The sequence below is a fragment of the Platalea leucorodia genome, assembly GCF_965183815.1.
Source record: "Platalea leucorodia genome assembly, chromosome: 14".
Classification (NCBI taxonomy): Eukaryota; Metazoa; Chordata; class Aves; order Pelecaniformes; family Threskiornithidae; genus Platalea; species Platalea leucorodia.
Genome location: NC_138836.1, coordinates 7654786 through 7680091, shown reverse-complemented (window position 1 = coordinate 7680091; position 25306 = coordinate 7654786). Strand labels below are relative to the sequence as shown.

Genomic DNA, 25306 nt, shown 5'->3' with positions numbered 1-25306 from the left:
TGGGGCTAGCGAACTGTACACCGCTACAAAGAGGTCTCATGGTGGCTGGGTATTATATAGCACCAGTTATGTTACTCTTGCTAAGCACATAATAAATAATAGTGCCCAAGTTCATCATGGAGAACGCATGTGTTCATCAGCTTGTGAAACTGGGACAAGACCTATGTCTTCCTCAGCAAGCTGAGGACACGAAGAGCCAAGGTGGTGAGGAAGCCAGCCTGGGGAGCTGGTGTTGGGTGCCCACGCCGGCTCCACGCATGCCAGCAGTGCTGGAGAGGAGGAAACCACAGATGACTGGGTTCTGCGTGACGGTGTTTACTGACTCCACGGTGCGTGACCCATGTCCCAGCCGCAGACACACACTGCGGATCCACGGCCACTGTTGGCTTCTGGAGCAGGAGGTGAGGAGGTGCGCAAGAGGAACCCCAAACCAATGAGAGAAAAATTAATTATAGAATAGCTTTTATAATATGTACATAATGTTAAATATAATATTATTAACTCTTACACATCACAATGTCTTCCTGTCATGTTTCCGGGATTATACATTATCAGTGTCTCATCAGGAGCGGCTGAGTAACAATATTAACAAAAACAATCACAAAAGACACCACATTTGTCTCTTGTGAGTAATAGGTGGCCACCACTAATGACTGCCAGAGCAGAACCAGACCCTTCTGACAAAGCAAAGCCAGCAAGAGCAAATGTGCATTCATACTAGAGAAGCATCATGGGCAGTGTGGGGCAGCACCCTCATGCTCAACTTTTGCTTTGGGGCGGTGCATCTTTCTCCTCCCCTGGGAAAGAGTCTTTGGCAACAGAAACAGCCTCTTGATTTTCCCAAACTGGCCTGTGATTAGAAGCATCATCCCAGACCCGGGGGAAGTGGGGAGCACTGAGCATGCATGAGGAGAGTCTTTAAATCCAACAGTAGAAGTCAGCATGATGAACCACATCAGCCACACAGGCAAAGCTCCACTTACAATTAGAAAGTACAAATAGCAACATCAGAAGTCACAGGCCACATGGCCAAATTACAGAATAACGACCCACATCGCACACATCTAGGAAACCCCTCCCCACTTGAACAAAAAAACCATCTTCAAACACTGACACGACATAAGGAAAGCGTCCTAGCACTCTTAATAACAGTCTTTAACAATAAAGACTGTGGCAATGCATGAGTCTAAGTTTAGAGAGACCCAAAACACCAACACAGATTTGGTTTGGATCTTCCCAGGTGTTGCTGGGGTGCAGTTCAAGTCATGGTTTCAAAACCCATCCTAGCACTGAGAGGCCACAAAAGGGAAACTGGAGCTACTGCAGCAGTGCTCTGGAGCCTTTGCTCTCCTCCTGCACTGCTTGCTCTTTGGGATCATTTTTGGTTCGGATTAAGGAATGATGCTATGCCACATACACAGCTTCTCATGAGGGGTTTACTTTTTTTCCCCAGCAATCACCTGTCTCTTAATGAACTTGCTTTAAATTAAAGAATTGTTATTAATAATAAGAGATGGACCCAAGCTGGGGACACAAACGTGCCCCAATCTTGGCATTGAAGTCTGAGCCCTACTCTGAAAAATGCCTGCAAGCTCTGCTCCAGCTGTGCTGTGTACAATGTGCTGACACCTCATGGCCAAGCAAGTAATTCAGATAAGACACCATTTCCCGGGATATATATATCTGTATATATATATACACATAAATTCTCCCTCTGCTATAAGGCAAGAAATGAGGTTCATTTATCAAGAAGTTTGTAATTAATAGATCTGAATATACCAAAGATAGGAAAGAAAACCAGTCCAGAAATGCTTCAAATTCTTGAATTACAAACAGATGGGTACACCACGGTCCGTTATTCATAGCTGTGGTAGTCTGAGCTTCCTCGATGCTGAAGGATGGCTCTAATGCACTTCTTCAATAGTATGGCCCATATACTGGACCGTACGTGGCAAACCTTGTGGTCTCAGGCCTGGAAAGAGAGGGTCCATGTCTGAGCTGCTTGTTACCCAGCTCTCCCCTCTTCCATGGGCTTCTCCCAAGGGCAGATCACCTCCTTCGCAGAGTCCTTACGAGCTCGGTGGCAGTTGTCCTCTCCCTTCTCAGAGTCTAGGGGGTAGATTCGGCTCTCCAAAGGAGCATCCATTTTTATTTGGAAGAAGCTGTGTTGTGAAATAAAAACTCATCACGCGTACGGCACTTTTTGATGTGCTCTCCAAGACAGCAAACACACAGCACGGAGTCTCGCTTTGAGTTTTCCACCGTTCAAACCCCAGATCCCAAAGCAAAACTCCTGGGCACAAGCCTGCAGAGATGAAAAATGAAGTAAATGTGCACTCCCACCCCTTTGAAGCAAAACTGCTGTGTGACACAGCTCCGGCACAGCCAAAGCACAGAGCCAGGTGGAGAAGGAGCCCTCAGATTCGTGCTTTTGAATGTATAATGTGGACTCATCCACTGGGTCAGCAGCAGAGGTGGATTAAAAGATGCTGAGGACACGTTACTCTTAGTGAGGGACACGGCCAGGATTTGGTTTCAACAGTGACAGCCTCTCCAGGCAAAAAATCCCCATTCTTACACATCCTGCTCTGGAATGACAACTGTTTCACGACTCTCCCTCAAGATTTCTCCACCCTTGTTACTCCTGGATCTGCTCTGACTTTCAAATCGTTAAACCAAACCTGAACCCGTGCTCGAGAACAAACACAAATATATATGAGTGGTTTTGAAAATTCAGGGATCAAAAGTAAACCCTGGGGGCTTTACACCATGAACAGGAGGCATAAGCACAGCAGAGAGGAATGGCCAGCACGGCCCCTTGCCCATTTCTCATCAGAAAACACATCCAATACAGAAAGCAAGCACAAGGAGCCAAGGGGAAGAGACGCTTTGAGAGGCCTGGCCGTGATTTAGGGCCCGCAGCACAAATACCAGGGGTGGTTTTTAGATGCAATTGTAGGAAAGGCAGCCGTCAGCCGGGCTCGCAGCACCGCACAGCCTCGCGGGGAGGATTCTCAGGGATATACGGGGTCCCCACCCCAGAGTACCTGAATGTCTCACCGTCTTTGCTGGTGCAAAGACATCGAGCTTATCTCCAAAGCCACCAAAATAACCGAATCGGACAAACAACAATTTCTGCTAACATACACAGGGCAGGAAGGCCCCATGGGCTGCAAAGTCTCTTGATGTGGGGGCAGATGCAAACTTATCTTCACGCTGAGCTGGGGCTGCCTCATGCAAGGGGGCCACCACCGCCTCAGGCCTGCTCCAGCACACGGAGGCTCAGGGACGCGGGGCAATGACATGGCCGCAGGGGGACAGGCAGTGCAGGGGCCTGGCGTCCCCAGGGGGGAGGAGAGGCCACATCCCTGGCTGCACCAAGCCGTACCCCAGCAGCCTCACGGCCCGCTGCTCCCTGGGGCCAGCGGGGAGGTGCAGCACCTCCATTTTCTTCCGTGACACCAGGGAGGAGCAGAGCCGGTGCCCGCTCCTGGCAGCCGCCATTACACATGGCGCCACAGCAGGCAGACATGGGGGGAAGATGGCGACAGCTGACTGGAACGTGAAGCACAAGGCCCACTTCAGTGGGCTCAGCTGATACTATTTCAACCTCTGGCTAATTACAACCCGAAATGGTCCCGGAGGTCAGCCCTTCATGAGGGTGTCCAGGTGCCCGCACGGTGCTTACCTGCTCACCGCCTTGGCGTCCGGGCAGAGCCGCCGCTCCCGCTCGCCCAGCGGCTGCACCTTCCCGTGGGGCACGGCCAGGCACTTGGGCGAGAGCGTGGCAAAGACAGGCGAGGTCCAGCAGCCCCTCTTCAGGAACCGGCTGAAGGACAGGGCGGCCGCACGGGACTTCCCGCCACTGGAGGGGAAGGGGCCGGGGCCGGGGCCGGCCCCCTCAGGCTCCCGCTCCCGCTCGGTGCCCGCGGTGCTGTCTAGGGCCACGCTGATGGGCGAGGGGCAGGCGGTGCCGGGGGGCAGGGCCGGGGGGCCAGGGGGCAGGCAGGCAGGCGGCGATGGCGGGGTGCCGGTGCCAGCATAGACAGCCGGGTGAGGGGCCGGGGAGGTGAGGTGGCACGGCTGTGGGGAGGAAAAGCAGAGAGGCTGAGTCAGGCCCGGGGGGGCGGCACGCTGCTGGCTGGCCTCCCCAGGCTTTGCCAGGAGGAGAGGGGCCGGGTGCCGCCTGTGCTGCCGGAGAGACGGGGCTCAGCCGGGAGGCAGCCGACAGCCACCCCAGCCAAGCCTGGGCTGGTGCCCCCTCGCCTGCAGCTCCGGCCCCCTCCCTGCCCTCCCACGGCGGGAGAGCGGAGGCGTCATGACTCGCCCATGGAAAGCAACAGGGTCATTGCTACTGGCCTCAGCAGGTGCGGATGGATCCAGCCCCACACCCACTGGGATGCTGTAGGAGACGCCAGCTTGCCTCATTCCTTACAACGATTAGCTCCAGGCACGGAGGAGTCTGCTATCCCGAGCATGTGATCTTGGTTATAAACGGCATAACCATGTCACACCCAAAGCACCAACGTGCTGGCTGTTGTGGTGGCGAAGAAACAGGACACTGAGCTCCAACCCCTGATGACTTGTAATACAGAAGCCGCATCTTGTACTGAAGCCCCCAGTGTCCCTGGCTGGTGCTGTGAAGTCTCCAGCTCGGCTAATTCAGCCCTCAGGACAAGCCCGGGCGTAGATTCATCAGCAGAGGACATGCTGCATGCCAGGCTTCCCCCCGCCGTTTCCCAAGGACTCACTCCCAGCAGAAATGAAATGCAGCTCAAGTGTCCAAGAAGTGCTGCGAGCAGAGGCACATAAAGAAAATGCATGCATGCATGGCAGACAGATGACACAGTGAGGGATGAACACACTGAGAGAAGACAGAGAAGGATGAACTCTCTTCTTTTTTCATTTTCTACATTTATTTTTATTAGACAGATGAATGCATGAAAGCGACGGCCAAGAAATGAAACAACATATTGCTCTGATTTCCAATGGAAACAAACAATTTCTTGGCTGGCACAAAGTGAAGTTCAGTTTGTACCGTGGTCACGCTTTGTACCAGGCGACCTTCCTCTTCAGGGACTGAGCAGCAAGGGACCAAGGAGCGGTACGCTGGGTCAGGCCAGCTTATTCAGCCTATAGGCAGAACAGAGCCAGCTTCTGCCTGCAAGTGTAGGACTGGCGTCTCACAAGCACAGTGACTCCAGAGCGTGCAGCATTAACCCGTGTCAGGGGGACAGCGATGCAAAGCTGAGATGATGAAAAATCAGAGAAAGGAATGGATAGAGAGAACATAAAAAGCAAAGCTGCAGACAAAACAGAAGTAGAATCAGAGGGACTGACTGGAACACACAGATTTGTTATTTATTATTTATACCCTGACTTGATCTTCCACATGTTACTACATACTGGCAATCCCAACATGCTCAGTGCTCCATGTTATACAAACTCTGAAGAGACCGTAGAGCTCATCACATCCAAGTGGCTTTGGACCAACCCTGCCAAGTTCTTGAATATCTTTCAGTGCTCTTATGTCAAGGCAGGTTGACGGTGCTCAGTACCTGATGGAAAAAAAGCGTCGTGGTTTAAGCAGAATTAAAAAAAAATTATGGTCTGAGCCTGCTCACCCTTAGAGCATTGCAAAATTTGCCATCGCTTCCATGGGGAATAAGAGCAGAGACTTAGCAAACAGACCTTGACATCAGAGCAAAAGACTCATGCAACTTGGTTTCAATTCCTCTAAGAAGGTTTATCACCGTTAGGTTAACGGAGGTCATGAAAAATCTCCCTAGCTCAGCTGCAAAGCGAAGGAGACCAGCTCTGCAGCGATACCAGATCAGACCACGTAGCCCTGATTCTGCCTCTGATAACACACGCAGGGAGGGCAAGAACCGCTGTTCAAAGCTGTTCAGACACAGCTATCGCCTGGCTCTCTCCCTCTTCGCGAGAGGCTGGTCTGCATGCACCCTGCTACCTGAGGGCTCCCACTCACATCCAGCTTTCTCCTTCTCCCATTTCCTGTAAAACCATACCAGTAGTAAAAACAGATGAACAATACAAACTGGAGTGAAGAAGCTTCCTGGAGCTCAGTCCTTCCCATCCAGTCCCTCCACTTCCCCTAAATTCTAACAAACAAGGAAGCTTTTCTGTCCCACTAATTCCCTTTACTGGGCTTTGCAGGAATCTTCCCACCTCTGGTAATCATTGGCCTGGTCCAGACGCACCGGGGTTTCCCAGCAAAGCCTGGAATCTCCCTGAGCTCTTTAGCACTAATGTAGTTGCTTAGGTTGCCTCATTCTAAAGAGCAAAAGAGACAGAGCAAATGAAAAAACACTACGTAAAGTTGAAATCAGCTCTTAACGCCCCTGCCCTGGTTCTTCCTTGCCTCTGGGCTACAAGCCAGGGACAACTGGAACTACCTCCTGTTAGTTTTGGTTTTTTTTAACAACAGAAAATAGAAGAGCAGGAAAAAGACAAGGCAAGAAGCAGGAAGGAGTTGATAAAAGAAACACAAAGCCACAGCTTCATCTCACAAGCCCTCCTGCAGGCTCTTGCGAGAGATGGCTTTCTATGCCTGCACACCTAGCTCATCACGCAGGGGAGTCACTGGGGAGAGCAGAGCTTTCCGCTGATCATCTCCAACGTGCCAGGGGGCACTTGGGAGTGTCATTAAAATTCAAAGCGTCACCCAAACCTTCAGAAATGCTCGTCCTACTGTTTTCACAAGAAGTCTACCCTGCTCTTCTGCCTGTGGCTCCATTGCACTGGCTAGGAGGCGCAGGATACTTGAAGTGAGGGGTGCACTCCTCTCTGGGGACGCCCAGGGTGCACCCCTTGGGAGGACGCGCTTCCCCCCGAGAGGACGGACGCCAGCGCGGACTGCTCCGAGGTGGGCCACCTCACTGTACTCCCTGCGGGGGTGTCCACCTCTGCTCGGAGGAAGGCCGATTTGAACCCAAATGAGTGGGATGGCAGAGCTTTACTCTGCCTTGTGCCACCCCACCTCCTGGAGGAGCAGGAGGCAGGGAGAGGCAGCCGGGCTGCCCAACCTCCCCGGCGCTCAGGGCAGCCGGAAGGCATCCCTGCTCCGAGGTGTGCAGGGAGGGAGCCGGGGCCCTGCACCCCGAGTCCGGCACAGCCAGCGGCCTGGCTCCGGCAGCGCTCCCATGCCTGACATGCCTGGGAAGTGACATCTGCTGCTCCAGAAGCCATGGCAACGTGCGGGAAGCAGGCTGCTGGCAGAGCCGGCCTGGGAAACCTAAAGCAGCACTGACACCTTCAGGAAGGGGAGACGAAGCTCAATACCAGCCTCGGCTTGTCTTTTCCCTGCACTGTGCCCTGCGGGGCTCAGAGCCTACTTGGGAGGTTCCTGCTTGAGCTGGCTCCTGCGATCCAGCTTGCTCATGACCTGCGTGATGTCCACGGTTGCGGCGGCTTCTTTGGCTTTGGCCTCTTCCTCCTGCTGCCTCAGGATGACGGGACTGGGGCTGGAGCGGAGGTGTCGGCGTCCGAACGGGAAAGCAGAGCTGGGCAGAGAGTGAGAGAAAGAAGCAGGGCGTTACTGAAAAGTAGAAGGGCACTAAAAGCAGGACTCGGTGACTCAGTGTCACACATCAGCTACAGAACTGCTAAAAGCATAAAGGCAGTCCTGTTCCTGGTCCTCTTGAGGGACTCCAGGGCCAGATGACGACCAGTACATTACTCCTTTTCTTGTAAGCCCTTGCACGTAACTAACACTCGGTGTGAACCCAAACAGTGGAATTTTTTCTAGTGTCCTCAGTAAGATCAAGACAGGGACCAGTATGGGTGTTCCTGGTGTCTGTGATACCCCAAAACCCACCCGCTAGCTGCTTCGGCGAAGCCATTACCAGCAGCAGTGGAAACAAGCCACCGCTGGATGAGGTACCAGCTCTCTAGCTTACGCAGGATGCTGAGTATTGTCTCCAGAAGAAGCACTGACAAACATGAAGGTAGTCACCAGGGGTCAACCAACATCTGCCAGTGACCTTGTCATGCGTGGCTCAGGGAAAAACTAACCAAACCCCAGGCAAGACAGCAGCAAGGTTTTTTCCAATGACTCGAAATAGGCTTTAGATGAAACAATAGTGTGAAAGTCCATGATTCCTCTTTCTTGCTTGCTTGGTTGATCAGTGGAAGAGGAACAGAGAAAGAAGCACACCGCCCAGTCTGGCTCTGACATTGCACGCTCAGCTTTAAGAAGCAACTGCAGTTCAAATGGCCTAAATTTGCTATGCAACCTTCATCCTGGTCCGGAAAAAGCCATTTCAAGCCCACCCCTTCTAAGGCCGTCTGCCTTGCGCCAGCAGTCACTCGCAGATAAGATGCTGTTTGCTCCCGTGTGGCTGCCCGTCACCTTCACTTCGCAGGGGGTAAGCGGCTCTGTCCAGGCAGAGCTGAGCCGAACCCATGAGGACCCTGCAGTGGCTCTGTGTCATCGCTGGCAGCCGATGTTCCGTGGGCGGGAGTTTTCCCGTGCCCAGGACACAGTGCTCTCTCCTTCCAGGAAAGGAGCCATGATTAATTCAACAATCACAGCCTTTCTAAACAGACCCAACAGACAAGGCAGCCGAGCAATCGTCAAGTCGATTCTGACTGCACACAAGCCACTTCCAAAGGGCTCACAAATAAACAGCAACATCAGTCTCAAAGCAAGGCATCTTCTTAGTGAAAAATTTTATTTAATTACGCGAACATCTAAATCATAGTAATTTTGCTGCAACTGAGGCTTTTTCTACCCTTGCTACAACAAGAAAAACAAAACCCACAATTACATCCAGTTTCACTTGCCTTTTTTTGACAGTCTCTTGTGGCACAACAGCCTTGGACAGCATTTCCTTGTATATTGGAGACTTTAAATAGCGGCCATAGGAGTCCTACTAGGAGAAAAAAAGAGAAACTGGTAGTTATGGGCTGCAAACACCCTTATTAAAATCACCACCAAATACAGCTGCTCAGGAGCCAGGAAGGCTGGGAACTGGATAACATCCCCCAGCAGCCCAAGGGATTTTGCATCATTCAGGCAAATGTGGCAATTTAAACCAATACCCTTTCATCTTGGTGTAAAATTCCCAGGATTTTCCATCTCACAATAAAGCTTCCCAGGTAAGATCCAGACCAAAAGGTCTGAACTGAGCCCAGGCCAGCGGTGTCTCACAGTCATTGCAGGGTGAGGTGCTCATGTTTCAGGAGCTGAACTTTTCAGCAGCTGGTGAAAATCAGTGTAGTTCTGCTGCTTTCAGTGTCAACGTGCATTAGCTGCTGCTCTGGCCCATAACGCTCCTTCCTGCTAAGTGTATTTTGTATCACTCATAAGGAGGAGTTACGGGTTACTTGTGGTCACCATGATCTAATGAAAGCCATGACATACTATATGCTGACATCAGCCCGCAGTCTGCTGCATCAATCAGACCTAAAAAAGCATGTCCATCAACATAACTGCAGAAAAATGTGTGAAAAAACTCAGTAAAACTTGAGATGGGCTATGTCTGGTTATGCTCTTGGCACAAAACTCACGCAGTTATATCACAATTGCTACTACCTTTCCCATCCACTGCTGAAATCCAGTTGGAATCAAGCATCCCACCACAGGGATACCTGACGTGGCACACAACGTGGTACCAACTGAGTGAAGTGAAAAGATTCGCTCAAGCTTTGAATGAGCTGGTGACCAAGCTGGTATTAGAAAGTAGGGCTTCCAGCAGACACCTGACCTCCATCACCCTGGGGACATGCTGCCTTAGAGGGAAGAAGCAGCAGCAGAATAGAAAGGCCTGAACCAGTGCTTGCTTCAGTCAGCAAATTTGAGGGATTTTCAAAGGCCACTTGAAAGTGACAGCTGATAGCACACAAAGGCGGAAAGGCCCAGAGAACTGGAATCCCCCTAAGGTTTTGGAAACAAATAACAAACCTTTTTCATCAGCATATAAATGTGGGTCTGAGCAGCATCTAAAACATAACGATGAGGGTGCTTGAGGCCTTTGACCGTGATGCCCATTGTTGTGCCATCAATGTTAATCCAGCGCCTTGCTCCTGGAGCCAGGAAGAGCCTGCAAGGAGGAGGAATCAACAGTGCCATTAACAACTGGACAATTCCTCTATCTATGCATGAAGGGAAAAGTCCCTTCAGCTCCCCACTACAATTTGCTGTCCTGATCTTGGGCAGTCAATCTCCTCTTCAACAGTACGACATGCAGTCACTTCCTCTTGCACCGTTAACACACGATATAAACCAAATTTTAGCCCACTGGAAGCAAAAAGGGTCTCTCCACTCTCCTTGTGGCAGCCCCAAGATCTTTGCTATTCCACACCTCTACTTAAATTAGATGCTAAGACCTAAATGTAATAGTGGAGAACAGAGAGGAAAAGTAACTATATAACAAACAATACTTATGCTTTGATCTTCCAAAGCTCTTTCCCTGTGTGGGGACATAGGACAGCTACATTTGATGACAGCTTACAAAGAAAAGTCTCAGGAATAAATCATTTTGAGAATGACAACGTGTGGAAGAAGGTGATGGGACTCATGTACGAGTTTAAGAATGTAAAATTATCACACTCACTTGTAAATTTCTTCTGCTTTTTCTTTGACCTTGGATTGGTCTCCATACTTGAGATCCTCACAGGCTTCCCAGAAACTCAGATTCTCTCCTGCGTAACAAGGATGCAGTCAGCAGAGAGCGAGACTGAGGAAAACACAGTCCCATTTATGAACTCCTAAACTGAATTTGTTCGACCCAATATGTGTTGGCCCAGTCTCTCCAATTCTTACAGTCACCTTGAAAATCCCCTTGGGACTGAAGGAGGAAACAGCTTTCCCCCGCTCTCTGCTCAGGGACAAACGACACCTGTACGAGCTTGTGAATTCAGCCCGTTGGGGCTTGCCTGGGAGCAGTCCCCCCGCACAGGGAGTGCCCTGGGCTGTATTTCGTGTCCTGTGCCACTAGATGGTATTGCATGCACTGGCTGCACAGCCACTGCCTCCAAAGTCACTTCTACTGCCTTCGCTTTGTGACTTTGTCATTGTCTCAGCTGACAGCACCTACTACAAAGGCACGGATTTCCACCACTGCTGTCTCAGCTGTGCAGCGTCCTGCTGCGTGGCCCGGGCAGGGACAAAGACAGAAACACAGCAGACCCACCGCTGAACTCCTTCTTCAGGAAGAGCTGGAAGTTCTGCCGACCTTTCGGGTCTCGTATCAGCTCACTGAAATTGAAGGCCCATCGCTCCACACGCATTCTGGTGGGGATTTCCACTCTGCACAGGTTGAAAACAAACAGCACTGCCAGTTTCATGTGGCCCATCTAATTGGCAGATTAATTAAAACCAAAATGCCCTTTGCTGGAATGCCAAGAGACTTCTCAGCACTCTCTGTTTTCCGGAATGCTGTAACGAGCTCCTGAAGTCAGCCCACTAAGTAAGCCATAATTAAACAACTTGGTACACAGTGGGATGAGGATTTATCTCGGATTTATGCTGCTCTCACAATGACAGCCCAGCTTTGCTAGAGGTTTGACTCAGTCCCATTCTGGAAGAGGCACTGGTTGTTGCCCAAAGCTTTGCTTCTCATAAAGACATTCTGTGAAGGTATCCTTTGGGGCTGTCTAATGGGATATTATCACTCTAACAGGATTGCTGGTCTCAAATGAGAACCAGTAATATGTTGTATGCTTCAAGCCCAGAGATGCTGCTGTATAATTAGCAAATACTATCTGAACGGAAAACCAAGGGAGACCTCAGAGAAGGGACGGACCGCCAGTATGTGCCTCCAGCCCAAACTCTCTCCTAAGAAAGCAGCCTGAGGTGTCTGCAAAGGCCAAGGGCCAGTAGTTGAAGCCTGAATTGCTACACCATTGGCAGCACCTAATTTAGTAAGGTTAATGCTAAACCAAGTGCTATACCTAAGTGTAAATTGTCATATTCCATTCCTGTGCTAGTAAAAGTGGACTTCACTCATCCAAGGGGAGGATAACACCCACTCAGCAGGGGCTGAGTGCACACTCCCATCATGTGTTTAGGGATTTCTGTAATGTTAAGGAAGGCTCCACTTGAAGAAGATAATGCTGGAAGTTCAGCCCAGAATATTCCCAAGAGAGAGTTTCTTTAGCATGGCCAAGCTGTGTCAGAAAGGGAACGCTTCCCTGCTCATGATCAGAGACCAGATATCATGATGAAATCAATGGTTCCCTTTTCTGATTTCTATCAGCATAAAGGTCAGTGTAAACCACAAGATGGCAAGAGAATACAAATACATACAATTTTGCATTGAGATCCCAGAATTCAGGGTCATCTGTTATCCATGGGTTGCTGGGGAGACATCCAGACAGGATAGGATCATTGGAGAGGAACTGCTCGGAGTACTTCACAAGCCTGCGAGTAAATCCAACAGAATCAAAATACTAATTTTCAAGCAGAATTGCAGCCAGCCCCATTACAACCAAATAAACGGTTGCACAGACTATGGATACCTGCAGAGGTGCAGCCCTATCAGCACAGGGATCTGGAGTGTGGCCCCTGCCTTACTAGAAAAACTGATTCATTAGCACAGTTCATCTTTTCCATTTCCCAAACCAGGAATCTCCCAGTTGTATTTCAAAGCAGTGATTTTGCCAGCTCAAGTGTTGGGAGATACAAGACTCTCTTCCATCGCCTCCTTTTGCCTCTTCATTTCAAGGAAGTGGGACTAAGCTCCCAAATGGTTTCTGTCTCCTTCTCCAGCCAACTGGCAAAGGCCTGATCCTGTGCTATTTTGTGCCACACGTTACAGGGAGGAAAGTGCCAGAGAAGAGGAAAGCAAGCGCTGTATTTGCTCAGGGTGGGTGCTCTGCAGCCTTCCCACGGGGCGTGGGAGAGCACAGGGAGCCCCGGGAGAGGTGAGGGAGTGCTGAGGGCACATCCCGGCTTCTCCTTTCCTCTGCTCGCCTACCGCACGGCTCATTCCTCTGCAAATGAGTTTGAGGGCTCGGCACAAAGCAAAAATGTCTCTATCCTAGCAGGAACCAGACAAACACTTCTCCTACCTTCTAAGTTGTCCAGACTTGTAATTACAACTGATTTCACTAATGTCCTGGAATTTTAGCTTTCTCCTCCCTTTTTCATTCTTGAAAAAATCATCTGGTTTCTGCATTTAAAATTCCTTCCACGCCAAACTGCTTTCATGTGCTCAAAGCTGGGAGCGCACTGTCCAAGGGCCTGTTGCTAACAGGCACCTTGGCATAGATCCTGCAATTATACAGTGCTACTGCACAAAGCATACCACAGGTTTGGCACAGAAGTGCTCGATCCTATCTTCTCACTGGAAATGCCAAGGCATTCAGCACCTGCATAATTCACTCCAATCCATATATTCTAATCAAGCTACAAATCTAAACCTGTCAACTCAGGTAACATTGCTCTGTCCTTTTAATGATTAGTGCTTTGCAGCTCCTCCTAAATCAATGTAATGCTCTGATGCATGCACACTATCTAGTTGTTGCTCTTATCCTCATCAATAATAATTTGATCTGGACCCAATCCTGCAGCTGAGACGGAGATCCAAATTTCCTGAGGATTTTTTGATCTAGGTGATAGGCATTATCCATCAGAAGACTAGGACTAATGTGTGAAAAGCTCCATTGCCAAACCGTTAAGCACCACAGAATTCCTGGAAGGTAGTCAGGTGTCCCCAGCTCCAGCTCACAGTTTGGAAAATTGAGGCAGGAGAGTTTTAAGTGACCGGGGAGTCAGTGACAGATGAAATGAGCAGAACTGCTGGTGCCTTGCAAGCTGTGCTTCTCAGAAGACAGCACTGCTTCGCAGACTCTTCCTCCCATTTCATTCATCCACGACTGTCTTCTCCCAGGGAACAGGCCTGAGCACCTTGTTATCTCAGACTCGATATGAATCTCTGGGTGGCAATGACTATGTAAAACAGACTGGTGGTGTGGACTGCACCTCTAGGCAACTGGCCAGCACATAAGATTCCAGGTAAGAAATGCCTGTGGTGAACATGCTAATGGCTAATGCTAGGACCGGGTGCTTTGCGCTTAATTGGCTTCATCAACAATCTGATCAGGAAACACTCCTACTGAGAAGAGGCATTGCTAATTAATTGCTTGGACTTTCACGGAGAGGCGTGTGTTCCTTCAGAATACAGAACAACCAGAGACTGCCCCAGCTCTGCTGCCTTCGGGTGAGCATCACCATACAAGCAAGAACATTCACTGGGGCTGAATCCAGCCCAGAAGGCTGGGGACCAGGGACAGGAGGGTCACTTTGTCTCCGCTGCTTACTCATCCCGCGCAGGAACAGGTACAGGACAGATGCACTGCTGCATCCTCGCAAGGCAGCCTCCACACAGCTGCTTTTCCAGACTGCAGAGCTGTGCTGGGTCCCAAGCACCACAGTCCAGTCCTGACCAGCCTGAACATCTCTTGATTTCAGAGGGAATCTGAACCAAGAGGCTGGCGCTGCTCTACAGACATTCATAGCAAAGCTCCTCTTAGCTCTGAGGGAGGCTCTTCATCACGACTGGGACTCTGACCCCTCCTCTGCCTTATGCCTCCTGGCCCAGGCAACACACAGCCCAGACAGCACAAACAACACTGCGTGTGGCCACACATCGATTCCCCTGACTGAGTCACCAGCTGCCAGAGCAGATAGCTTAATCATCTCATTAGGTGATGAGCGCTGGAGACTAATTAATGTGTGGACAGAAGGAAATCACGACTGACTTACCCTCCAAGAGAGACAGAAGATTTCACTCTGGACTTCATGATGGCCTGCTGATAGTACATGATCTGAGAGGGATCAGACACGTCTATGGTTAGGAGCATGAGATCTGAAGACAAGGCCGTCTCTCTCTGAACCTCAAATATGCCCTCTCCCAGGTAGTGAGGCTAACTACAACAGGGACTGCTTCTTCCCTAATTATTGGATGTCCAAGGAATCAGAGAATCCCTAAACTGTCTTAGTAAAATGGCTCTTTTCCCCAAGATTATTGCAAATGTCAGAAAAGCTTTTTGCAATCTGCAAGTAATTAAAAAGAACTCCCCATGCTATATAAAAATTGGATAATAGCTACCATTTTAGGCACCTATAAATGCTCTGGATGATTTAGTATGTAATTATCATTGATCCTTGGCTGTCTCTACACTGGCGCCAGCGGATGTATCTCCTATGATTTCCCCACCACTAATTCTGATCTATTGGATTTTAGCCCTGGTGTCTGTCCTTGCTTGAGCCTTCCCGTCGCTGGGAGAGCTGCTGGCTGCCTGCAGCGGGAGGCGCGGAGGCAGGAAACAGCCTGAAAGCACATTGACCAAAAGCTCCACGGGCAGGTACTCTGCTAGCCAAACCCGGGCGTTTTTAAAACAGCTCATCACCTGCAAAGGGGGCTCTGAGCCCCCATGCAACACTGGTGTAAGCAATACATACAGGATGAACACCTAGAAGTGAGGGAAGGACCACTTACTTACCTCTCTCCTATAAACATCCATAGTTTTTTTCTGTAAAATAAAGAAACATAAATCATTACATTGGGATGGGTGCTTTCACTTGCCTTTTTTGAGACATGAAAACACTGTTGCAGGGCTACCATTGTGCAGCGCTCTCCAATTAATTCTCATTACAATTAAAAATCAAACACAGCAGCTCAACTAATCAGGGTATCATCAAAGCTAAGAGCATCCACACACCGTAAATCGTTCCATTAGCTGTAGTTACTGTTTAGCATTGCTTCTTCCATCACAGGCTGCCTGTATGCCTTCAATTAAGGGGTTATTCTAATAGAGCTAAAATAGATTCGTTTACGAGACACAGATTAGATCATTCAATATTAGCTAAAGGAGACAGGAACCAACACATTGCAAAATATAAACACCACAATTAAAAGCCTCAGAAGCAGTATCTGCTGTGCAAAGGGTGCTTACGTTGTGATTTGAATAACTCAGACTATGTTACATGTCATCCACAAATGAGCAAGCAATTGAAGGCAAGAAATTAACTGCAGGGTGTTTATTCACACAGCTTCCTTTGAAGCACAGTTACTTTGTGTGAAATAAACTTGAGGAGGGAGAAGGAAAGACAGCCTAAATCAGGGATGCTCCCAGCAAGCCTTGAAAGGCTTATGCAGTGTTTCAGTTTGTCATCTCCTATTTTAGCCAACAAGATCTGCATCCCAGAATTATTCCATCAAACTAACCCTGTGGCAGTCGTGGGTCTGCAGAGTGCCTTGGTGAAGTGCAGTTTGTGAGGGATGAGAGATGAAGCATCTGGTATCGCATGCCACAGGCAGCCTGCTTCTCCCTGCTTCTCACCAGAGAACCTGCACCCTGACCTGCCCCTATTTTGGGAAAGGCGAGACGCTCTCCCAGGGCTGCTTTGTGAGGGGACCATCATGGGGACACTGGTGCAGATCTGCTTTTGCATTTTAACCATCATCACTAGTCCTGCTCAGGAGGGAGAAACTGTTCTCTATATGGAAGAAAAATATGCATATTTTGCTGAAACTTGGTTGGTTTTGAGAGGGCACACTCACCATTTCAGCAGCAGGAGCCAGATATGCAGCAGATCAGCCAATCTGTACAGCACTACCGTGAAGCCAGCCCCTCTGATCCTAACACAAATCTAGCCTGGCCAGTGTAGTACTAACAGAAATCCTCACCATGGCATTGCAAAGGGAGGAAGCTTCTTCTGCTGGAAACACCATGACCAGCTCTGAATAACTGCAGTGCACATAATCTCAGCAGGGACAAACAGGAAAGCAATCAGCAGCCGCACCAGCAGCGATGCTCTGCTGGCCACACACAAGGAACTGCGTGCGAGGGTGTAAGGGCCGACACATCAGGGGGAGGAAAAAGCCCTTGGACAACAGGATCATTGGTCACAGGGCTGTACAGCCTCCCTTGCTGATTCAAAGGCTCCTGGGACATTGTATAAATGATGGAGGACACATGGACTAAGGAACAGCTTTTCACCCTTCTCTGCTCTTAGCTGCACCCCTGATGCCAGGCCAGCTTCCATGCAGACACCATTTTTCCCCCCATTTCTACAGTGTCATCATTGTTTCAGATAGATAGACTGTGGAAATGGAAGGAAAAAAAAAATCACCTGCTTGTGCAGAGAAATTCACTGCATTTACTGTCCTAGAAGTGTCCTCTTTAGAGAACTTTGTTTCTGTTTCAGGCCAGCTATTTCCTCCACAGTAGAGTTCACTGTCTCCTTGGGGAACCTCAGATGCAAACCAGGCCCCATCAGATTTACAAGTGCCAGCTGAACTGTTCCATTTGATGGAACTTAAGTGTGGCTAGGGCATTTACTTTAGGAAAATCATCACATTAAAATCATTAGATGTTTTTAAAAGACCCCTCATTTCTTCCTCTGTTTTGTGAAACGGGTGCCTCGGACAGGCCTGGTGCAGTGGGGAGAGGAGCGGTGGATGCTGGCACAGTGGCTTGAAGACAGCTCACGTGGTAGTAAAGTTGTATTATCTTCTACAGGGGTCTTAGAGGCAGGCAGCACACCACACACACACGAGACAAACAGCTGGTGCGAAAGAAAAAAAGAACACAGTAAGTTAAATGTAATATAGAGCAAGAAAGGCATGAATTAAAATGCTGTCACAACAGAAAAATTATATGTGGGTGAGTAAAAAAACAAAGTTAATACCATGTCTGCAATCAAGGAAAGATTTTTTTTTTTTAAAGTGCATCCTACACCAAGGATCCCCTCCTGCCACAGCCTGAGCGTGCAAGGTCAGCCCCCCGGAGAGCTGGTCCTGGGAAAACCAGGGGTGCTTTGGTGGGGTGCTCCAGGGCGGGGAGGGGATTTGCCAAGGCTCGCACAGAAAAGGGGGCTATGGCACGGGGAGGGCTGAGCATCACTGAGTAGTGGCACACACTGAACTGGAGCGGAGTCAGAGGAGCCCAGCGCTGAACACCCTGTTGAGGGCTTCAGGTGCTGGCTGTGCTCAGCCCTTTCCAGTTCTCAAATGCACAGTAACTGGGAAGGATCTCAGCTATTTCACCCCAGAGCTGCACATCATTTCATCTCCCTTTCTCCCACAGTGCTCCCATGAGCAGTTGCCAGCTTCGCTGCTGGTACAAGGGACCCTTAATACTCTCCGTGTCCTATTGAGCACTGCCAGTTGTCCCCACCATCCTTACCTCTGCTACTGACAGCAGCAATGCCAAAGTGCCCTGTACCACCCACCCACTCTCCCTCATTTGGAAGGAAATAATATTTGGAACAAAAGAGTCATTTCTTATAATGAGATTAATTTTGCAATGCCCTTAACGAGTGACTTATCGCAATTACCGCGGATAAGCTCCCCAGCCCTGCAGGCTTCAAATCAAAATGGCAATTAGTGAAAGACCTTGGTCTGTCTCAGGCGAGTGCCGCGTGCTGTTAAACATCCTCCTTCCCGAGACACACAGCAGCACTCGGACACCCTGCACGGCCTCGTCACACCCTGCTGCCACCAGCCGTGCACGCAGGCAGCGGCTGCAAAGCTCAGCTGGGAGCCAGCCAGGACCTGCTCAAGAGCCCTGTGTCTGGAGCCGAGCCACACGGCTGAAGCCAGGAGCTCCTATGAGACATCTGCTAATTTCCAGCTAACCGTTCGCGTGGAGCTCCTCTGCTCTCAATGTGGGTCTTCGTGACCACATTGTGGAGATAACGGTCATTATGTTTTTGCCTGTCTGGCCACCATTCAGTGTTTACAGAGGCCATAAACAGATGGACAACAGCTTTTGTGTGTATACCCAGATGGAGCTTGGAGTGAAGAACAAGCACAGGCCACTCTTATCCAGAGCTCATTTTGGACCAGGGCACCGCAAATCACGCCCACACTCTGCCCTGAACGCTGCAGCGCTCTGTCCGTGCGTGCAGCTTGGCAAGCTGCGAGCATGACCGTGGGGATCCCCTGCAGAGCACCAGCTGCCGAGCACGGGGCAGTGCCAGCACAGCCCGGCCTCCCTCTGCAGCTCACTTGATTGTAAAAACCTGTGGGCGCTGCCCCTCGGACACAGCAGCGGCAAACAGCACTCGGCATGCACACAGCTCTGTTTCTGCACACGCGAACACCTCTTCTCAGGTGCAGATGTGGGCCCTCCCCTACACACAGCCAGCTGGGAGCCCTGCATGCCAGAGGCAAATTCCGAGTCTAGGCATAAGATCATCTCAACACGCATCTCCACTGTGCTGGTGCTTCCAGCCCAACAGCTGCAGATCAAATCTCTAACAGTCCATACGCCCAGTTTCATTCAAATTGCTGGGTTTCCCCTATCTTGTTTATCTGCTTCTGACCCTGTTATTTCGAAAGACCCAATGGATGCAGCAGAAGTTATGCATTTATCAGGCAGCCAAACTGACAGAGACTTAAATTAAAGGCCAGCAACGACTACCATGATCAGTGGCTGATTTGCTGTGTACAACAAGCCAAGGCATTTCATTCAGTAGTCCCTGTATCTAGTGCAGTGATTTTTGGCTAAGCTGAAGCACCTTTCAGAAATACTCTCCAGTTACAGAAGAAGGCAAAAGCTGAGTGTGCACCTGCAGGCAGTCAGCGGGCTCTGGCAGTTGCCTGGTAACTCTCTAAGCAGTGAGGCTCGATCATGAGCCTGAGACCTGGGTAACAAAAGGCTAAAGCATCCCTTAATTAGCTGTACAATGGATGGCTACTTCTGCCTTATTCCTCCTGCCCAACTACAACTCCAAACTCGTTATAACCCAGAGGGATGCTCATGGGTCAGTAATAAAAGTCCAAACTCGTTGTAACGCAGAGGGATGCTCATGGGTCAGTAATAAAAGTCCCTTTCAAAGAGTGCAATGTTTGGCTGAGCACCTGTTTATCCCCAGAGGACTCTATCAATTAGGGAGGGAGCAGTCCACCAAAAGGTCTGAGGCAAGTCAAAGAGAGATGTTCATGTCAATATCAGCTTCAAAGAAGTCATTCTGATGTCAGAAATTAATTATCACCAGGAATATTTTCTTTCTCAGCTGTCAAGATAAAAGAAAACTAATTGGCCAACAAAGCAAAGCTAGATTGAGCGGGAACAGAGACAGAAATCAAATAAATGGGCACTGGATTCATGCACTCATTTTCTGCTCTTGTCGTTTCACCTATGTCAGAGCCAGAGGCTGAGCCCACAGAAAACATCAATAAAACTCTGCACTGCCTTCAGCAGCGGTAAAATACAACCAACAAAGCCCAGCCCAGCTCAGCATTTACCAGCAGAGCTTGGGCCATCTTTTCTGCTCACCAAAGGCTGTTGAGGCACAGGTGTTTGTGAGAGCAGCCTGCAGAAATAATAAAAAAAAAAAAAAGAAGCTGCTAGTCCAAAGGTTGCTCTACATGGGCTTTTGGCTGTCTAGTGTATTGTAGCCGCTCTTTTGAAAGCAAAAAGAGGAGCAAGAACCTTCCCTCTTCAGCTCAGCCTCCGGAGAAGAGGCATAGCTCAGCTTAAAGGCAGTGAAGTCACTCCAAAGCTGGTGACCTTTGGCTCGTGCCCTCCTTGGAGTCTCTGCTGACAGGAGGAATCGACCATCTCTCTCATGTCCAGAGTGGGAACTGAACAGGGATCCCTCAGGTTGCTTCCTCTGTGCTACCAAGCAGCTGGCAGATGGCTATGGGCTTTCAGGCTGTTTGCAAACCTAAATTCTCCTTCTGTGTCAGCTGTAAAACTGTGGGCAAAAAGTTGGCTTACTCCTCTTTTCCATCCCTCTCCCTTTCCTCTACTCCTTTTCTCTTAAAAAAAAAAAAAAAAAAAAAAAAAAGGCTTTCAGCAGCTGCTACTTACAGCAAGAAAAAACAAAATACACCCCAACCCTACATTTTGCTCATTTTCAGTATCTATAGCAACAGAACACAGTTGGCCAAAGCAATTATCCTGCCTCTGGCTGTTGAAATGTTTAAAGGCTGTTACAAAAATGAGAAGTTGTGGGAATACAGTGAGTATGATCGCAGTAACATTTGCATTTAATTGCTGAGAGACGCTTTGACTTCACTTCCAAATGAACACCATTAAGTGCACAAATGCACGATCGCTTGAAAGGACTGATGGAGAAAGAGGAAAGCAGCTCCAGCTCCTCATCCACTGACTGCATTTGTCTTATTGTTGACTCTGAACCAGTCCCACCCAGTAACAGCCTCCACGGTCTCAGTTCATTAATTCTGTTTTTTTATGGTCTAGCTATACAATATGCATTTTTAGGCAACATTTCGTGTCTCCTATCCACCACACCAACTGCTCCATCTTCTTGCCACACATTACCCTTCTGGAGGTATTCTGTCATTTGTTTTTAAACGTGGATCTTCGCTCTGATCCTTTACACCCCACAACCCCCCAGTCCATTCACCACTAACAAAAAGGCAGCAACAAGCATCTGGAGGTAGAGGACTCCTTAATTCAGCTTCACCAGCAGAGAAAACATGTCCTGTAGCTAAACACTCACACTAACTGGTGTGGCAAGAAAGCTGACCAAGTATTTTCAAGCCAAAAGGTGCTGCCAAAGCCTATTTTGAGGGCCCCACACCCTGGACAATGAGACAGCTTAAACTTCTGTCCCGTTCAGCTGTCATGGCCGAGCTGACTCGCTCAGCCTGTGGTGCCCAAAAAACCACAATCCCAGGGACATTGTCTGCGTCCTCCCAAATGAATTCAGTAGGTGTGAAAACAAAACCTGTCTCACCTGGTTTACCTTATTTTCATTGGGATCCGTTACACGGTCTAATCCGTACTCTAGGACGTCTAGCATGCCGGGCTGTTATGAACAAGAAACATCAATAGCTTTGTAACTCATTTGTTTTAAAGTTTGTGGTTCACACAAATGCATGAGGAGACCCCCGAGCCCCGAAGGGCTCCGCTGCCAGCAGCTCCCAGCCAGCAGTGCCCTGGGGGAGCTCTGCTCCCGAATTTGGCAACACTCCCCTCCGAGCACGGGTGCTACAGCTGCGCCTCCCTCCCTTGCACCTTTGAGAGCAACCAAGGAGAAAGGTGTGGACTCAGGGCCGGCCTGGGCTGACCCCTTCCGCAAGGAGAAGCGACAGGGTGCACAGCCCAGAGGCTGTGCCCACGGCCGTGCCCTCAGCGTGCGGGAGTTTGTCCCAGGTGGCTGCAGGGAGGACACCACCGAGGCACTAAAGCCACACGCCGACATCCTCTACTTACAGGAGTTCGGTTCACAAGCCAGTAGGCTCTCTCCTGGCAGTCCAGAGCGTATCTGTCCGCCTTCTTCCGCTCCTTCCCCGCCCTGCAATGCCAAGAACAGGATTTAATTCTACCAGGGGAATTAATGAATTTTGCTCTCCTAAAACCAGTGGGATGAGAAAGGCGGCACACCTCCAGTCTGCCCTGCCCCGTGGGTCCCAGCCTGACTGCGCGATGCTCTGACGCAGCCTCCTGACCACACCTTACCCCGGCTAATTCTGGACTGCAGGTCATGCTGTTCACATGGCCACACATGACTCTAGCTTTTGAGAAATCATCGTCTTCCTGAGCTCAGCTGGGAGCAGACACATCCTCTTTTGATTAGGCAGACAGCCCTTTGGTACAGTTTTACAGTAACAACCCGCTGCTACTTGCAGTCAGTCCTTCTGCCTCCTGTTTATCCATCCCCGATGTCCCCGGGCAGTATCTGAGGACTGCCACGCAGAGATATATCCTGGACACGTCTCATCCCTGCCTTGCAGTAAAGGGGGGCATTTCTCACAGAAATGATTTGGAAATGGGGCTAAGCAGTGTTCCCAGGCACTAAAACCCAAATCACCTCTACTATTAAATAGAAGCAGCACCAGCATGGTTTGGGCTTGGACCAACTAATTCTTTCCCAGACAAGTCCTGGGCACAATTTGGGACTTAGCATGGGCAAGGGAGCATTCCCAAAAGGCTGTTTGCATGTGGCCACCTTGCTGTGGTTAACAGGGTGGATGCGGGCTGTTCTGCACCAGTCTGCCCCAACATCATCATCAAACAGCCTCAGACATGTTTAATCTACTAGCTCAGACACAGTCTCGGTATCTAACTTTAAAACTGCATTTGGCATCTCGTAGCCCAAGTCTGACCTCAATTTACAAGAACAACAGTCTCGTGTTTAATGAGACAGTTATCTGATGAGCTGTATTCTGACGACTTGGCCAGCATCCCAGTGAAGACAGAAACACTGCTGAACAGCAGAGGCAGTGCCTGCCCTGCTGGGAGGTAAAAGAAGGTAAAAGGAATCCACAGAAGTAGGAAAGATCCTATCTCCAAAGGAGTAATCCCATCTCACATTCACTAACTTTCCTGGGAATTTGAAGGATTCAGCTCCTAAAGTCGTTTTTGCTGGGTGCCTAAGGATGCACTTCAGTGTTTTCTCCAGAAGTCCCTGATAGGAACATCTACTGTTTCTTGATTCAGGCCATTCAGCTCAGCTATGAGACATCTGCAAGCAGTAACTGAACCAGACCAAAGTCCAGTGGCCTGATCCACAAATGCTCATGGACAACCCTGAGCTAAAAGAAGCTGTCTCTAACGAGAGCTTGTATGCTGCAGCATCAGACCGCGGCTTCTTCAGGGAGTCACATCAGGTGCAAAATCTAAACCTCCCCTTGCACACTTATGCATGTGTTAAAACCATTTGCAAAGAGGCATGCGCCTGTGTCGGCAGGAAAGGCACCCACCCCCGCCTGTGCTCTCACAAACCACACCGATTCCACGTCTTTGGTGGACAAACGCCAGGCGGGGAGAGAAACACAGGTGCAGTGGGCGAGGGTGAGGCTCTGCAAGCAGGCATCCAGTCATTTGAAAATGTCTGAAATCCTTCACTTGCGAAGTGAACAAAGTTTACTTGTTAAATGGAGGAACCCCAAGCTGATAGGAAAGGCAGGTTTGTTTCACAATCATCTTGAGGGGCACTTGCAAGTTACTTTAAAGCTGCAATTTATATTTTTAAACTGTAATTTAACTGTGTACCAAGACACTGAAGCTCTGCCTCCTCATACCCTCCCCGATGATGCAAATAAGGGAACGCAAGTCAACTCACTTATACTGCTCTTTGGCCTGCATAATAACAAAATCCCACTTGTAGTTTATTTTTTGATTGAGCATGTTGTAATGTTCCTGGAATAAAAATAAAAAAGCAGTTAGTGTGACAATTCTGGACAAGGAGCTCCCATACTAGGGGTTTCTTGACTCTCCATAGCTCAACTAGGCCAGGCTGGCAACAAAGCCAAGAAATCTGGATTGTTCTGAACGTAATTACATGAATTGCAACAGTTCAAAAACACCACTGCAGGGAGAGCGATTATCCCCACTAAAATTATCATTGACTTCAGAGTATTTTCCTGTACTGGCCATTTTTTCACTTCCAAAATTTTGTCTTTTGACACTGCTGGAGTAACGCCTCATGCAATTGAAGAGGTGATTTTTTTGCCATACTCCATTCATTAGCAACAGAGGGCTAAAGCTATAGCAAACGAGGGGCTTGCAATGGAACAAGTACAACATCTCCTTACCTTTTCATATTCTTCTAAAATCCCTTTCCTCTTAATATTCTTCTTTGCTAGGTAAATTGCTGTGGAGGGAGAAACAAATAAGCAGTCAGTTATACTTAGACCAACAAATCCAAGAATAATTAAAAATTTACCCAGGTGACAAACACAGGAATCTTTGTTACAGTATCTTCCCAGGCACGAGCTCCAAGCTCACAAAAGCTCGCTGAAGAACAATGAACTTGGTGCGTTTGCTTTGTCACTGATGCTTCACGAGCCAGTGCTCAGGCTGGGAGCAGCCACGCACAACAGGCGGCGAGAGCCCTCTGCCAGCAGTCACTCCTCCTTTGGGAACTCACCCAGGGCTTCATGGGTCAAAGGATACTGGACCAAATCTTTAAGATGTTGAGGTTCTTCAGAGTTTGACCCCCAAGTTTTCTGAATACAGGCTAATGTTTTTTTCCAAGTTCTATTAAAAACACTCCAATCTAAAATAGGCTTTTTTATTTCCCCAGAAGATCTACAGCATAATGTAGATAAAAGCCACAGAGGACAATCTTGGTATAAACAAATCAGTCTATAAACAAACCAAGCTGATCAGCCCAACTTTCATGACCGGCCCTATAATAAAAAGCATTATAAAGGCAACAAAAGATTGATATGGAAAGAGCCATCAGGAGATATTGGGAGCCACTGTGCATTATATAAAGAAAGAACTATCTCTGAATGCAGGGCTTGATCCAAATCTACAGGGAGACAGTCTTGGGCTTATATCCAAGAATACGCTTAACTACTCAGGGAAATCTAACCTTGTGTTTAAAGTCTTCCCTACCCAGCAGAGT

The 25306-nt window shown here is 49.1% G+C and overlaps 1 protein-coding gene across 1 annotated transcript in view; it reads right to left on the bottom strand.

The window, feature by feature from the left end:
• Positions 1 to 2005: 2005 nt before the first annotated feature.
• Positions 2006 to 25306, bottom strand: part of RGS9 (regulator of G protein signaling 9) — a gene marked incomplete at its 3' end in the record, with an annotated part of 34813 nt that continues 11512 nt past the window's right edge. Inside the window, exons 6-19 of the mRNA XM_082326647.1 lie at positions 24489 to 24547; positions 24017 to 24093; positions 22165 to 22246; positions 21695 to 21757; positions 15472 to 15501; positions 14732 to 14793; positions 12272 to 12385; positions 11157 to 11272; positions 10578 to 10665; positions 9926 to 10064; positions 8806 to 8891; positions 7406 to 7523; positions 3689 to 4083; positions 2006 to 2162 (exon numbers count right to left, since the gene is read on the bottom strand). Of these exons, the coding sequence (XP_082182773.1) occupies positions 2006 to 2162; positions 3689 to 4083; positions 7406 to 7523; positions 8806 to 8891; positions 9926 to 10064; positions 10578 to 10665; positions 11157 to 11272; positions 12272 to 12385; positions 14732 to 14793; positions 15472 to 15501; positions 21695 to 21757; positions 22165 to 22246; positions 24017 to 24093; positions 24489 to 24547 (1586 nt within the window). The remainder of the gene's footprint in view (positions 2163 to 3688; positions 4084 to 7405; positions 7524 to 8805; positions 8892 to 9925; positions 10065 to 10577; positions 10666 to 11156; positions 11273 to 12271; positions 12386 to 14731; positions 14794 to 15471; positions 15502 to 21694; positions 21758 to 22164; positions 22247 to 24016; positions 24094 to 24488; positions 24548 to 25306) is intronic.